Genomic DNA, 16,872 nt, shown 5'->3' with positions numbered 1-16,872 from the left:
GGACTACAGGGAATGCATCCACAGCAGATCAAATACTTCTGACAGGAAGACAAGGGAAAGCTTTCCTTCCTTGTTACAACAGACAGGGATGAGTTTCCTGAAATGTAGGGTACTTGAATTGGGGACCCAGAGAGGCTAATCTTGAGAGGGCGGGTGGTGAATCCAGACCTCCCAGTCCTGGGTTAGCCTATGTGGTACATGTATCTCATTGGAGCTCTTATGTTGATGTATCAGTGGCAGGCCGGTGCTTTTATAAAGACATATTTAGTGATGTACCAGTTTCTCTGATGGCAGTGGGATTCCCTTCTACACTTTAATTGTCTGTCTCCTGAACTGTTTTGCTGCCTATGGGCTCAGGCAATGATCAGCTCCTCTGGTCTCTCCTCTCTGCTGCCAGCTCCTCACAGCTCTCAGCTCCTCACTCTGCTTCACTGTGCTCTGCTTCCTGGTGCTGTCGCTCACCACTCAATCAGCTCTCTGTGAGGCACACTCAGGTTCCTATACTGTATGTAGGATGGCTTCTGCCTGCACCCTCACTGTCTCCGCTCCATGCAGCTCTTAGGCTGAGGTCGGGGTAGAAACTACAGCTTCCGTGCGCACGTCCACCACGCGCTCCTGCAGCCCAGCGATCTGTGCCTTAGCTGCAGGAGTTGGGTCGCGGCATTTGTGGGGCGTGGCAAACGCGTCACGGAGCTGGTTCGCTGAACCAGCTCACGTGACGCGACTGCAGCCCCAAAAATCCATTTCGGTTGTGGCGGCAAAATGTAGCAGCGTCAACGCTGTACTTTGCCGCCGGGTGTAGTTTTCAGTTTGAAATCTCCCACCGAACAAACCGAGATTGTGACGAACGTGCGCGCGCACATCGCGTAGTATTCACCCTGAACTCAGCCCCTCTCCAACTGTCACCAACTGTCATTCCACTGGCTAAGCACAGTCACATGGTCCGGTGGAATGAAATTCTTAAAGGGGCCATGTTTTGTGCTGCTTGCAGACACCGGGGGTTACATCGGTAATGATTGTATTTCCTTCTCTAGACCTATCTAGTGGTGCTAAAAGCAAAGAGACGGCTGCTTTTATTTCTTTGAAACTCATTTTTGTAAATTGCACTATTAAGGGGCCTCAGAATGGGGTAGTGTTTGTTTCATCTACTATTATCCCTCCGGTCCTTTTCAAAGGACCAAAAATGAAAGGGAGGGTGGGTAGAGAGGGATGTTTTTACCTATGCAAATTCCCATTGAACTCCGCGATCTAACTAGTGTAGCACCCTTGCTAAAGTTTGGCAATCTCTGCAGTCAGTTCTGGTCCCTGCAGGCAGTGTAGGAGTTAATCATCACAGGCCGCAGTATTTCATAAAGTAGTTTCTATTACAATATGTACAATATGTATATGGTACTGACTGGTTTCCAGAAACTGCTAGAAGGGTCACATGATATGGTGTGATGCTTGTGCAACATATAGGGCCTCATGCAGAGAGCATCGTTATTTCAAAACTCGCCATTTTTTGTTCAATTTCGCGCAGAAAACGGCAGAAAATGGCGAGTTACGAAAAACGCGCCAATTTTTTTTTCCTATGTCTAAAACTCGCCTCGCGGCTGGCGAGAACCTCCATCTCGCCATTTTTAAAACTCTCCGAATGCAGAGAGGTGCGAACGGCATGTAGCGGCTGTTCGCGCCAAAAAATGGCGCGATTCTCGCATTTTTGCCGCGCCAGGAAAAGATGGCAAGATGGCGCTCGCCGCCTATAGTAAAGGGGAAAAAAAAGACGAGAATTTGTTTTTACACGTTTCTGAAGCGCGCATCTCGCCAATTTAAACGCGCCACACATATGTTAAACATAGCAGAATTCGCACTTTTCTGCATATGGAGAATAAAACTCTCCAAAAAAGCTACTTTTTATGAAATTCGCCACTTTTAAAATTCTAGTACCCTCCCCTAGAATAAAGGAACCTGACAGTACGGGCATCTCCAGAGGAGAGGAGATTCCTTACCGCAGGGTTTGCAAGGAGACCTGGGTGGGATTGCCAGAAATTGCTGGGAAAGGTTACACCCAGTTCTCTCCTTGGCTGGGAGAAAGGCTAGAAAAAGAGCTATCCCATCTACTAACCTCATGGTTGAGGAAACCTAAGTGCAGGGGGTCGGATAATATTCTGAAAACCTGTCCTGTTGTAACCAGAAGTGTATATGTGCTTCTTTATGAATGCTGGATGCTTGTAAAGAAGATCATCTGTTAATAAACCCAGTTAAAAGTTCCTGACACCCGGATCTTTTATCTTTACTCCGCATCACAAGCCAGCGCGGATCCTCCACCCTGAAAAGAACCAGGTAACCACTGAGCACCCACATACACCTTTAAACAGCAATACTGTTTTAAAGAGGCAGCAGAAAAGACATTTGGGACCGTTACATCCCTAATTTTTGACTGTACACCCTATCCCTCATGCTGGGGGAGATAGGGAGCAGCCAGAGAAATTCTAACCCCTCCCAATCTCAGCTCACCATGTATACATTCTAACATTACATAATGATTAGAAAACGCTTATACAGTGGGTGTCAGAATTGATTAAACATGTTGCAGCTTTTTCCTAGAAGGGTTTGCACTTGATTTATGTGTCATTAATTTTTGTTGGATTTAAGGAGTTGTGTTATGCACTTTAGCTGTTAATTATAAACATAAAATGTGAGGTGTTTATTTGATATCATTTAGTGTGACTGAAGTGTCGGTATTAACATCTGGTTGTGATTTATGATGATAATCTCTTAAACTGACTGCAAATCTTTTGAGTACTTACATAAATCACCATTCTCTCGATAATTATTCTGTGATTCTTTATTTAGGTGTGAAAATTGCACTGTATCATTAAACACTTGAACATTACAATCTTTGATTCTTGCTTTCCTCTTAGGTTTGGGAAAGCGTTTGGAAAACGATACCTACCTAACGTACCACCCACCTACCATATAGCATGTCTGAGAAATAAAGGTGTCATTTATATACATGCCCCTTCATGTTACATTCTATTTGTACAGTGTTTGATGTACGTTTCTTGAATCCTATCAATGTGTAACTGAATACTGCCACTGATTCACAGACAAAGCTATATTGTAATGTTATACTGTATGTATGTTTATAAGCAGGTGCACTTTATCATCAGTTTTCCGGTTGCAATAAAATCAAGCATTTTCCCTATCCCTCCCTCATCTTGCTATAGGAAGAAGTCTTTAGAATGATAGAAAATTAAGAAACTGACCCCGACTCAACTCCCCCTCAGAGATGTGAACCTTGCAAAGGGGAAGCACCACCCAGCAGCTCACCGAGCCGCATTACAGCCCCACACGGTCAGGTCTCCTTATGTCCCCATGCGTCTCGCTATTGGAACGCAGAAGGTGACCCTGGGCGGAGAACTTCGTGTCCTCACACAGGGCGCAGAAGCCCGGGCCCTGAACCAGGGTTGCCACCACTCCGAGTTTGACCTGGAGACTACGGGTTTCAGCCACGTATCTCTGGGCTATGAGTTTACCTGAGATCTCCGCACGGTGGCAGCGGCGGTGGCATCTCGCCCCTGCAGGGTCCCATCAAAATGGCTCAGTGACGTCAAATGGCGACAGGACGTCACGTGCTTCCTCAGCGCCATAAGGTGTCCCGTTGTCATGGCAACTTAACACCACATGGCGCTGCGACGTCCCGTTGTCATGCCAACGCGACGCCATTTGACGTCGCAGAGTCATGTCAACAGGACCTTGCAGGAGGAGATGCCAGAAGATGCCGGAAAAGAAAGGTAAGAGAAATAAATATAAAAATAAATAAATTACATATAATTGCAAAAAGTCTCAGGTGGCAACCCTGCTCTGATCTAACCGCAAAGCTGGAGATCACAGGGAGCGTTTGCAGTTGAGCGGGAAAATTGTAAGGGCCCATGAAAACTGCTACAAGCAGATACACGGCATGGAGACCTGTACTCCCAGGGAAAAAACAGTACTGTAAATCGGCCAAATCAGTACAGTGGGAGGATCTGTAAATTATATACAAGAGCACTGCTTATACTATTTAACAAAGTAACATGTGTTGGCATGTAAAACAAGTGTTTTAAAAACTAAAACTGCCCCTCTGTAAATAGCCCACCCCGTCTGCTTATACCGCCTGAAAGCGACCAATCTGAACAGCAGTGCAAACGTGAGCAGCGGCTTGATTTACCATTGGAATGGTATTATTAAAAGAGACACATTTGTAAAACAATAGGAAAAGAGAAATCTACAGTATGAGCTTTTTTGGGGGGTGGATTTGAAGTCATAACTCACACAATATTTCTGAAGATATTACTTGAAGAACAAATGAATTGATGGACATACAGTATGGGGGACAGATAAATAATGGAAGCTCGCTCTTCCTGTAGGGTGCTCGCCCTGGATATATTAGCTTACTAGAAGCTGAATGATAACATAAACTGGGGAAATGGGGCAGAAGAAGGAGAGAAATATCCTTTGGATGGGGGCACTCCTAAAATTACCCAAATTTGAACTGGTGAGCTAATAATAAGTGTCCCAGCTAAGATATCACTTACTGTGTATCTGGGATGCTTATTGTTAGCTCACCAGTTCACATATGGGGGACTTTGGGAAATAGATCACTATTGTACTTTAGCTGCATTCTAGCTGGAATTGCATTTTACATGAGCTAAATAACTGGCAACTTTCTTTCACCAATATATGAAGAGAATACCCAACCCCCAGACTCTTAAGATTGAAATTCAAGATAATGGTTGCTTGGCACCACTGTCATAAGTACTTAAATGCAGTAAATTGCGGCTAGCTAATGATTATCTGTGTTGATAGATGGTTGTGCTTATATAATTAAAAGTGCTGCAATCCTTTTACTTCTTGCACTTCTTGCAAACACAAGACAAATTTCCAATTTATGTTCACATTTATATCAAATAGGTTATACATTGTAGCAGACCAACATAAAATGAACAGCATATACTGTAAGTAACATGATGCATTGCATGATCTTCTTAGATAACGTATATCTCTTCCTCAGATGTAAACAATGGCAATAATTAAAAATAATCCTCTTTACTCCAGGTCCAATAAACTTACTGGAACTCTTTGTTGTATTTGATGTTTTTTGATGCCCGCACACACCCTGCAATTTGCTAAATGTAACAGACCATGAATCTGGAATGGGTGATATACTGTACATGTATTTGAATATGCTGCTATTTCATGCTACAGAACAACATAGAAGTACAGTCAAACCCACAGATTGGGACAAAAAAAACTTGTGTAGTTGGAGAGAGACATGTGTTTTGTTGTAATTGAGCTGTCTACTAATAGCCGGTTATAGGAGACACCCGGAGATAATGACAAGTGAATTCCGGCTATGGCCCCTATTAACTACACTTAAAATGTTGCCGAGCAAGAGAAGGATTCTGTAGCTGTCCAGCATATTGTCCCCAGGGTATTTTCTTTTGATCAGACAAATATTATAAGTATAATAAAAAAAACGAGAGAGAGAAGAGAGAGAGAAGAAGAGAGAGAGAAGAAGAGAGAGAGAAGAAGAGAGAGAGAAGAAGAGAGAGAGAAGAAGAGAGAGAGAAGAAGAGAGAGAGAAAAGAGAGAGAGAAAAGAGAGAGAAGAGAATTTTAAAAAGTATTGTTTTTGTTTAAACAAATCATTTCTTTACTAAGAAAAAATAATTGTAGCATTTTTTTAAACTACTCTTAATTACATTTTTAACACAACCTAATGTACAGTAACAAGCATTTTTTGTTTTGTTTGGTATTAAACCATTACAAAACAGCATATATTGAGCTTCCTCTAATTTGTTACTGTTCATTTTGATGTTGATACGAGTTGGAAGAAATCGGAAAAAAATATGATGCCAATATTACAATGATAAAACACCAAATTGTAGAGCTTGTGTTGCATAGCTGAGGTTCGTGCAATAACACTCAATTCTAATAATTAGGACTACACTGCTAATGTAAAAACACGATGAATTTGTTTTATAAGCTACTTTTAATTTTTCTACCTGGTGCAGTTCCTCAGATATGATTCTTTCATTCTGAACTCTAGGAACTGAGTTATGAACAGTTTGTATAAAGTCTCAGTGTTAGGTATTTACTGATAAAGTCTCTGTAGTTCATGCAATGGGAGCCATTGAAATGGTTAAAAAAAAAAAAACTCCAAGGTGAATACTAATCACACAGGATACATACAGAGGGTGGTACACATTTGTATTCCTATGTCAGGACATCAGAGTTTATTCTGGTGTATCCTCTATACACAAAACATTTGGGGTAATGAACAGAGAACAAGAAAGAACCGTTGTCATACTTTCTACATTACATTCAGTAGGTTGCTGATATTAATGTACAGTATGGGCAGGCCACAGATATTTGTATTCATGATGCCAATTTAAATATCTGTAATAAGCAATCCAAATATCTGCAGTTATTTTTGATACATTGTATAGTTGGATACCACGTATGTGTGTATACCGTAAAACCAATGCTGAAGGATAATAAAAACAAACACTGCACATTGACTATTGCACTTCTTGTGTATAAGGTACGGGAGTAGTCAAAGCTTCCTCAAAAATGTGAGAAAGCCCTTAAAGGTTTAAATAAAGCATAAGCTTTTGTGAGTAGCGCAATTAAAAGTTGCTCAAAGTACCATAGTTACCTTACTATAGAGGTAAACTGTAAGTGCACAAATCCCTGGTGTGAATATAATAAAACTTACACATTTCTTTCTGCCAGACTTATACATTCACCTACTCTTCAATGGAGGGTGATGTGCAGACTGACACTGGGGTGTATTATACCTGCACTAATTGGAAAATTGGTAGGGGCTTTGTCCTGAAGAGAGGAGACATACACCTACAAGGAACTGCTATATAAAGCCGATGCGCCAATAAACCTACCCCCATGGCATTTCAGTGACAATACTGTATATTAAAATGCCCTTATGGAGAATGCAGCATGGAAAAGGATTGGCCTAATATTTGTGGAAGACTACTGTATCAGGGTCCTCCTGTGGTCCCCTCACCTCTGCTTCGTGCGGGAGCGCACGGCTGCCGGCGGAGTGCGCGGTTCCCGGTGAACAATGGTAGTGCGGGGGAAGTGGGGGGGGGGGGGGCTGCAGCTGTTGTGACGGGCAGCGGGATCGCCGGAGGCTCCTGTGGTACTCCCTGAAGGGCGCTGCCATGTTGGGAGTGTGTGCGCACGCGCGGAGGACGTTTATACTAAATGGTTGATAGTAAAGTCTGTAATTTTACACCGTGTGTGTTTATTATTTTTACGGGTTTCTGTTAGGGGCTCCTCCTACTATGTTGGGATCCCTCTCAGGTGGAGGCGTTGCACCGAGACTGTTATATCCCCCCGGGCTCCAAGTGGTGGAGGCTTAGGTCCTCTGTGAGCCAACAGGTAGCGGCAACACCGGTAGCCTTCTTGTTTAGGGGGAAACAGGGCTACACTACATATTACCGCGCTCCTCCCTATAGAAGAATACAACAATTCAGGGAATATATTTTGTTTTTTGGGGGGAGTGCATGGCTGAAGGTTCGCCTAGGGTGCCATATACCCTTGCAACCAGCCCTGAGTGACAACAGGCGAAATCACGACACACAGATTATAATAAGATGTTACAAACTGTTTTTGTGCATCCCTTTTGGCTCTTGTATTTGCGTTAAACCCAATCTGCCAGGTCTGAGCTGGCGTGAACTTTTCTGCCTAACAATTTGCGTCAAATACAAGAAACACTTTGAAGCAAATCCCTAGCAGAAACTGGAGCAGTGGGTCTACACAACCTTTCAATTGCACTTTATAACTTTGATACGGCTCCCCCTTTGGCATCGGCCCAATCACGAAATTGGATGTTGTGAAAACAAAAACACACAAAGACGTTAATTACTACAATAGGTGAGCTTCCACACTATGCTTCTGTGTTGACATCTTCCTACACCAAGGGAGATTGCAGGTGGAACAAGAGTACACGCTACCTAATCTGCATAACAATAACACACAGAAACCAGTATACACAGGACGACTCAGGTGAGCGGACGTCTTGGCAGAGATCTCCATTAACATGGAACTGTAAGATTTGCTGTGAGATACAGTGCAAGCAAGGCATGTCAGCTAATACTGTACTTTGCATACACGCAGTATATACTGTTTGCGCAAATCAAGAAGCTAATATTTAACCAAGGTTAGGACTCTACCGGATAACCCACAAGGAAAAGCAAGAACGAAAGCAAGGAAAATAAAACACACGTCTCCAATTTACCTGCTGGTCATCTTCTCCTGAGTGTACTGTATGCTGATGGTTCCTCGTCTTGTAAACAGGTAACATGTTTTGCTTTTATAATGGTTTAGGGCATTCCTGTCGATGCGTACAATGTCATGTATTCAAGCATTAGAGCAGGGGTGGGCAACTTCAGTCCTCAAGGACCACCAACAGGTCAGGTTTTCAGCATATCCATGCTTCAGCACAGGTGACTCAGTCTGCTGAAGCAGAGATATCCGGAAAAAATGACCAGTTGGTGGCTTTAGACTAGAGGACTGGGGTTGCCCACACCTAAATTAGTCATGTTACAGAAAAAGAGGATATGTTTAGAAAATAACCATGGGATCAAATTCCATCCCTTCTTTTGAAGAAGTGTTTATCGCGGGGGATATTTCCGGCTAGAGATAACACATAAGCACATTTTACATGTTTCATTTGAATTTCAGCAGCAGTGGAGGAGTGGTTCAGTGAGTAACTGGCACTGAGTTTGAAGCAGGGGATCTTGGTTCAATTCCTGGTGTCGGCTCCTTGTGACCTTGGGCAAGTCACTTTATCTCCCTGTGCCTCAGGCACCAAAAACATAGATTGTAAGCTCCACGGGGTAGGAACTGTGTCTGCAAAATATCTCTGTAAAGCGCTATATAAAACTAGCAGCGCTATACGAGAACATGCTATTATTATTATTATCAGTTAATGCCCATGTGTCTATATTAAGGCAATGAGGTGAAGTTACACAAAATGCAAAGTACTTGTAAGTTTACCAATTATTACCGTAATCTCCTTCTAAACATTGAACTACTTGTAGAAGGTAGAGTTGGGCAAAAAATGTTGGCGAATTTGGATCTGCCTCAGAGTGACTGGTTCCTTTGGCACGGGGATTTCAGGCAAATCATTCCCAAAAAGGAGGTTTAAAAAAAAAAAAATGGAAGAGGTTTGAACCAGGGGTTTTGGAGCTGAACCCCATTAATTTCAGCTCCGGGGACCCCCTGCTTCCTGAGATACACACACCTCTAGGGGGTGCCAGTATTTTTTCAGTTTAAATGTCCCAGTCACGTGTGCCAATACAAAGCCGGGGCCGGGACTCTTAAACTGCAGAGAGATACTGGCAGCACCAACAGAGGTGTGTATCTCAGGAAGCAGGGGGTCCCCGGAGCTGAAATTAATGGGGTTCAGCTCCAGAGACACCTTGCTTCAGACCTATTTAGACTGCTACGCAGTTCCCTATGTATTTATGTTAATGCGTTTTTAGATGCAAAAAAAAAATGAATGCAAAGTTGCAGTTCCCCATGGGAAACGGTTGGTACGGTTTTTGTTATTAGTGATTACTGTACTTATTCACTTGTGGAAAACAGTATAAGAAAAACTCCAGAATGTAGGCTACTACTGTATATATTTAATTGAATACTTCTCATCTTCCCTGTTACTGACTTGGCTAAATCCTGACATTCTTATTTAATGCGTTGTATGTACTGGAAGCAAAAAAACCTTTTACACATTGATTTTTGGCTACAGACGACCAAGCACATTGATTTTGAAGTGCTAAATAATGCAGTCTAACCAACAGGAAAGAAATTCTTGTCAGCTCTCATCTTCAAGGTCTGTTGGTTCTAATCTAGTTTAATTTGATTAGAAATAATTTATGTAGGAATAGTGTTATAGGGCATTGGTGATCAACTCCAGTTCTAAAGCACCCCCCCCCCCGTCTCCCCCAACAGGTCAGGTGCTCAGGATATCCCAGCTTCAGCAGAGGTGGCCCAATCTGGAGCCACCGTTGCTGAAGCAGAGACCAATTGGGCTACCTGTGTTGAAGTTGGGATATCCTGAAAAACTGACCTGTTGGAAAGGTGAGGGGTGATCCCTGGTATAATGAATAGATCGGTGAGACTCTGCTTTCCAAATTCAATAGGATTCTAATAAGTAGAAGAGATACTGTATAATACATAGACTCTCTATTGTACAAAATACTGTCAAATTAATACTCCAATGCTTTTGCCCATAGCACACACACACTGCGCAGTCCTATTCCAGTCTCTCAAACATCATGAAGCATCTGAACTACTTCAGATTCCGTTCAATAACCCACCCAAATAAATGCAGACCCATTGGTTGGGTAAAAATGGCCATAGCCTTTTATTAAATATACACAGCAACCTCCCCGACCTGTGCAGCATGTAGCCCCAACCAGTGAACCTGCTTATGGTCCCCGCCACTACATACGGTAGCCCAGTGATCACTTATGGTTTGTAACATCTGGGAGTCCCTCTTAGGGGGCGGCCCCAGTCACTTCTACAGCGCTCGGCGTGCGCTGTGCTATCAAGCCCCACCCCCCCAGTCCGGCCGGTCCCAGTCCCTACCTTGTCGCGCACCTTTCCCCAGCGGTTCGCGACAGGTTTTCAGGCAGGCAGGGGAGTTTGAAATTAGCATCTGCGATGCCCCCGCCGGCGGTTCAGCCAATATGGGCGAACCAGCCGCGGGACGTCATGGCCACGCCCCCGCAAACCCACAGCCACGCCCCCTCCCTTCGCAAACCTTCCCTCTCCCCTTAGACCGCCTATCGCGGTGCAGCGCTGTGCACGCGCCGCCCCCCCCCCCCCCGCCGGGCGCGCGTGCCACAGTGAAGACTGGGGACTCAGCCTTAGAAGTACACCCTGAGGCCCTCCGCACCTGGCCTGACCCAGGAGTGCATCCTGTGGGACCCCTCACATTCCAGCACCTTAACCACCTGGGCAAAACTGACCAGTCCGCCCCCTGGTGCATTTTTTACTTGTGTGAATGTGTATATTTACGTTAGTGCTTCTGGTATTTACCCCCCAAAAATAATGCATGGAATTTTATATCCATTATGTATTCAATGTTGGATATCTTTTGAATTTACCGTTCTTATGAAATCTGGTCCATTGCTTGTAAAACCTCAGATATTTTCCTTGTACATACAGATGTTATCTTTTTTATTTTTTGGTATGCCTGAGCAACTACACTCTGAACAAGTGAGAAAAACAGCACTAAGCATGCTATCGATGGGAGACTTAGGCTCCGTCCCCGCTAGCGCTTAGCTCGCTGAGCGGGCGGCACTTGGCGAGGTGACTTGCATATATATATATATATGCAAGTCCCTGCTCACGCTATGCACACGGGTATGCGCGTGCACACACGCTCACCGGCGCTCGGGTAAATACATTTTTCTTACTTACCAATGCACTCAGCTTCCCCTGCAGCATCCCCCCAGCACCCCCATGTCCCCCACCCCCCCAATGCGAGCACTTGCAAAAATGTAAAGGACACCCGGTGCTCATGCTTGGAGAGCTTTCCAAGCATGAGCGCGCTGAGCACCAGCGGGGCCAAAGCCTAACTCAGCTGTCATTGACAAAAGTTTATGTTGATTATACTGTACAGTATGTGATAAAATGATTGCAATGTTACATTGATTGCACTACATACATATGGTTTAAAGGAAGTTATGGTACAGATTTGCATGGTAAGGTATTTTGAGAATGGACTAATCTGTTTTATTGTTTAACAATCACTTTGCATCACAGGAAGCATGTACAACGCTTTATTTTATTAACGGACTGCTAAAGAACATAGAAATCCTTATACAGATGTTTCCACCTTAAGGCGAGGGCTCCGTGTATGCTAATATTGAGCTTTTACGACTGCTCACAGCTTTCACCTTCCCCGGAGCTGCGGAAAAATGCCTTTGTTACCCAAATTCCCATGGCTCTACAGAAGGTTAATCTGGCTACATGTATACAAAATCATCTATCGGATATATACACTGGCGACACACTTTATTCGAGCTCGGCTCAGTCATTGTCTGAGCAACCTGTGCAGGAGCAGGGATATCCTTAAAACCTGACCTGTTGGTGGCCATAGAGGACTGGAGTTGGCCATCTTTGCAAAGTGCCTGGATGTGACACTTGGACTTTCTACTCCTGCTAATTTCAAAATAGTTGCTTACACAGCTAGATGCAATTATTCACACTGAATCTCGCTTATAAGCTACGGTATATACAGTAGACCAAAGAAAAAACTGTCCTGCGCTTCGGTAGTCAGTGGTTTGCACCTATGGTGTCATAGTCATGTGTGGCTGGGAGTGAGGGAGCAACGTATGGCCACTGAGTTGACCAGAGTAGGAGGGAAATAAATAAACCCTTACCTATGTTGAAACTCCGGTCTGGGTCCTGTTCTCCTCTGTTCCTCAGCTCCCGCGTGCAGCCTTCAATGTAGATACAAGAAAGGGAAGGGCTCCGGCCCAACTGCGCATGACAAAAGTCCAAACTGCTTCCGGAGTCACTCCGTGACAAAGCGCTGTACTAGAGCGTGAAACGCGTAGAGGGGGAGATCGTGGTGTAGCCCAAGTGTGTTATGTGCCAATAAAGTTTTTGCCATATTCATCCGGAAGCAGTCTGGACTTTTGTCATGCGCAGTTGCGCCGGAGCCCTTCCCTTTCCCTTTCCCTTTCTGACTGGCAAAAAGGGACCCGACGTGCAAAGCTGCAGTAAAAACAGAAGCATAAAAGAGTAGAAAAGGAACGCGTCCTGGTGCGCCCGCCAACAAAAGCTATTTGTTTGTGTTTGCAATGAGTGCGTCAACATCATTTCCACAAAGAAAGGAAAGACACGAAGGGGCAGATTCTCACAGCTGTGAAATCGCCTGCCCGCGCGTCCTGGCACAGAAACCCCAAGGATTTCACACGCACGGATCACGATCTCCGAGCTTGTAGAATTTATCCCTAAGAGGTGGCCCGGAGGCGGAGTTTGATTGTTGTCAGTGGTGCACACATGTATGTAAATGACATGTAATGTTAAATTACAAGCATGTGTCACGTCTGTGCGTCATATATGCATACAAATTGTCAGTGAAGTTTATCAACTGAGATGTAAGTCAATGCAAACATTTTAGTGCATCAGGATGTATGAACAATCATTCTGTGACGACTCAGTCAACCATTGATCATTAATTAAGTAATAATCCCCTCGGAACAGGGCATTAATGGCCAATAATGCCCTGGCTGGAAGAGTTGAAGGCCAGAGGCGAAGCCAAGGGACTTTAACCCAGCCAGGGCATTATTGGCCAGTAATGCCCTGTTCTGAGGGGATAATTACTATTATAGGCTAAATGTAGGCTTTTTTTTTCATAAATAATAGACATTTTTGTATAGTTGTATAGATATTTTTATTAAAATGGGAAATACATTAAAGTAGGGGAGCGCAAACTTTTCCTGCTTCGCCCCCCTGCCTGCCTGCTCCGGAGCTCGTGCCACCCTCCTACCTGGCAGCTGTGTCAAATGACCTGGGAGAGCTAAAAGTCCTGGTCTGGATTCTACCTGGCAAATCTCCAAAACGTGGAGTGGAGCACCAGCCCACCCAACTCTGCAAGTGCTCCACCCCAGGGACCCAAAACACACCCAATAGGAAGTACAACAATCCAAACGTATTCACTGCATCTCCTTGGGGCAATAATTAATTGGGGGGCAACATATACCCTCCACTACCATCCCCTTATATCTGTCAATATATATATATACATACAGTACACATGCACACATATTGGCAGAAACAGAATACTATGTGACAAAGGCGATAGATTTGTATTTTAATACACAGCTTTTACAGTTATTAGCAGTAAACTCCCCATTACTAATGGAATTTATAAATAAGAAATAAAATAAGACTGTAGAAAACATAAAAGTTTAGGCATATGTAATAAGTGAACTGGTGTGTGTTAGTTATTATGGGAGGTGGGTTATGTGTATTGGGGGAGGCGGTTGTTATGTGTACTGGGGAGGGGGTTATTGAGTGTGGGGGGAGAGCGAGGTGGTGTAGGGGTGTGGGAGAGTGGAGTGGGGGGAAGATAGGTGGGGGGTGTGGGAGAGAGGGGTGGGGGAGAGAGATGGGTGTGCTTGAGAGGTGAGGGTGTGGGAGAGTGGGGTGGGGAGAAGTGGGGGTGTGGGAGAGAGGGGCGGGGGAGAGAGGTGAGGGAGAGAGAGATGGGTGTGCGAGAGAGGTTGGGTGTGGGCGAGAGGTGTGGGAGAGAGATGGGTGTGCGTGAGTGGTGGGGTGTGGGGGGAGAGGTGGGGGAGAGAGAGGTGCGGGAGAGAGATGGGTGTGCATGAGACGTGGGGGTGTGGGGGAAAGAAGTGTTTATTTGTGTAATCGCACATCATATTTGCTTGGATTTATAGTCTTTGGGTTGATCAACCTCCACCTGTTTGTTTAATAGTTTAAATTATACACAGTTAAAACAAAGAGAGCTGATTTATTGAATAGGTTTTAAACACATAGACTCTACTAATCATATGCTGATCTGAATTATCTTTCAATTTAATCAATCGTTTTGTTGTTTTTATCCTAAACAGTAAAGTGATATGATGCCTATCCCAGGGATCTATCAGAAAGTAGCAGAAGGACAGCAGTCCCAGAGAAAGCTCGGGAGCGTGGAAAACCCCCAAAAGTTTAAAGGTCAAGATTTTGATGACATCCGGGAATACTGCTACAGCAGGAGGCTGCTCTTTGAGGATGACACCTTCCCAGCAAATTTGAGTACCATTGGCCCAGAGCTACTATCTAAGGAAAAACTAAATAGTATCAAATGGAAAAGACCAAATGTAAGTTACGTGGCACTAAATGTTTCTGCAGTATCAATATAGCTCAGTATTTTGCTTGGACATATGCTTAAAGGCAGTTAGTACAGCTCTCTGAGCTGCCATGTTCAGAGTTCTGCACCTCTCCGCTGTCACATGAAGACACAAAGAGTACAGGCATACCCCGCATTAACGTACGCAATGGGACCGGAGCATGTATGTAAAGCGAAAATGTACTTAAAGTGAAGCAGTCCCTTTCCCCCACTTACCGATGCATGTACTGTACTGCAATTATCATATATGTGCATTACTGATGTAAATAATGCATGTGTAACAGGCTCTATAGTCTCCCCGCTTGCGCACAGCTTCGGTACAGGTAGGGAGCCGGTATTGCTGTTCAGGACGGACTGACAGGCGCATGCGTGAACTGCTGTTTGCATATTGGGCGATATGTCCTTACTCGCGAGTGTACTTAAAGTGAGTGTCCTTATACCGGCGCATGCCTCTACTTAATATTTTTGGGGGTGTAGCATTTAACTTTTTGAAAATTGCCTATGAAGTCAAAGAGACAAAGTCAGTCCATATTTTTTTTTTGTAAAGACAGAACGATAGAAAATACAGACAAAAAACAAAATGTACTCATTTTTGTTTCACCCTTATATTGTATTGTATGTCTTTATTTATATATCGCCATTAATGTACATAGCGCTTCACAGTAGTAATACATGTGGTAATCAAATAAATAACAGATAATATGAATAACAGATCATGGGAATAAGTGCTTCAGACATAAAAGTAACATCAAGGAAGAGGAGTCCCTGCTCCGAGGAGCTTATAGTCTAATTGGTAGGTAGGGAGAACGTACAGAGACAGTAGGAGGGAGTTCTGGTTAGTGCGTCTGCAGGGGGCCAAGCTTTATGTATCATGTGTTCAGAATATCCACAGTGCTATTCGTATGCTTCTTTAAGCAAGTGTGTCTAAAGGTGGGTCTTAAAGGTGGATAGAGAGGGTGCTAGTCGGGTACTGAGGGGAAGGGCATTCCAGAGGTGTGGGGCAGTCAGTTAAAAAGGTATAAGGTGGGAGAGGGCTTTAGATACAAAGGGGTTAGAAAGAAGACATCCTCGAGAAGAACGCAAGAGTCTGGATGGTGCATAACGAGAAATTAGGGCTGAGATGTAAGGAGGGGCAGAAGAGTGTAAAGCTTTAAAAGTGAGGAGAAGAATGGAGTGTGAGATGCGGGATTTGATCGGAAGCCAGGAGAGGGATTTAATGAGGGGAGGTGCTGAGACAGATCTAGGGAAGAGTAGAGTGATTCTTGCAGCAGCGTTTAGGGTAGATTGGTGGGGAGACAGATGAGAGGCGGGAAGTCAGGACAGCAGGAGGTTACAGTAATCAAGACGGGAGAGAATGAGGGTCTGAGTCAGAGTTTTAGCAGTCGAGCAACACAGGAAAGGGCGTATCTTTGTTATATTGCGGAGGAAAAAGCAACAGGTTTTGGATATGTTTTGAATTTGAGGGGCGAATGTGAAAGAGGAGTCGAGTGTAACCCTTAAACTAAATATCAGACTGGTGCATGTTTTTAATAATACCATTACTGGTGGTAGTCCTAATTATTATTATTAATAATAAGTATTTTAAGAGCTCATGTACATAGAACATATAAATAATTCTAACGTTGTTTTATTAAAGGGCTTCCTATTGCCTTTCAGTAACAAGTGGAGTAATTATTCTGCTCATACAGCAGTTCACATTATTGAAAAACTAGGGCAAAGGCTCGAGGCGTATCTATCCTATTTAATATAGTGAGGAACTATTAACACACAGTTAGCAATAGCAACTTGCTGATTCCCATATTAAATTACAATAGCAACATCACTATATTAAATAACAGATACGTAACAAGGCAATTTTGGTGTAGAAATTGGGGTAAGGGAAGCCTTTATATCTTGTACTTTTTGGTATCAATGTATCAAGGTACAGCACAATTATACTCTATGTTAACTAGT

The 16,872-nt window shown here is 43.8% G+C and overlaps 1 protein-coding gene across 1 annotated transcript in view; it reads left to right on the top strand.

The window, feature by feature from the left end:
• The first annotated feature begins 8,034 nt into the window (after nt 1–8,034).
• Nucleotides 8,035–16,872, top strand: part of LOC142492630 (calpain-13-like) — a 113,162-nt gene continuing 104,324 nt past the window's right edge. The window contains exons 1-2 of the mRNA XM_075595454.1: nt 8,035–8,342; nt 14,642–14,890. Of these exons, the coding sequence (XP_075451569.1) occupies nt 14,651–14,890 (240 nt within the window). The 5' untranslated portion in view covers nt 8,035–8,342; nt 14,642–14,650. The remainder of the gene's footprint in view (nt 8,343–14,641; nt 14,891–16,872) is intronic.

The sequence above is a fragment of the Ascaphus truei genome, chromosome 4, assembly GCF_040206685.1.
Source record: "Ascaphus truei isolate aAscTru1 chromosome 4, aAscTru1.hap1, whole genome shotgun sequence".
NCBI lineage: Eukaryota > Metazoa > Chordata > Amphibia > Anura > Ascaphidae > Ascaphus > Ascaphus truei.
This window is presented reverse-complemented; position numbering and strand designations above follow the sequence as displayed.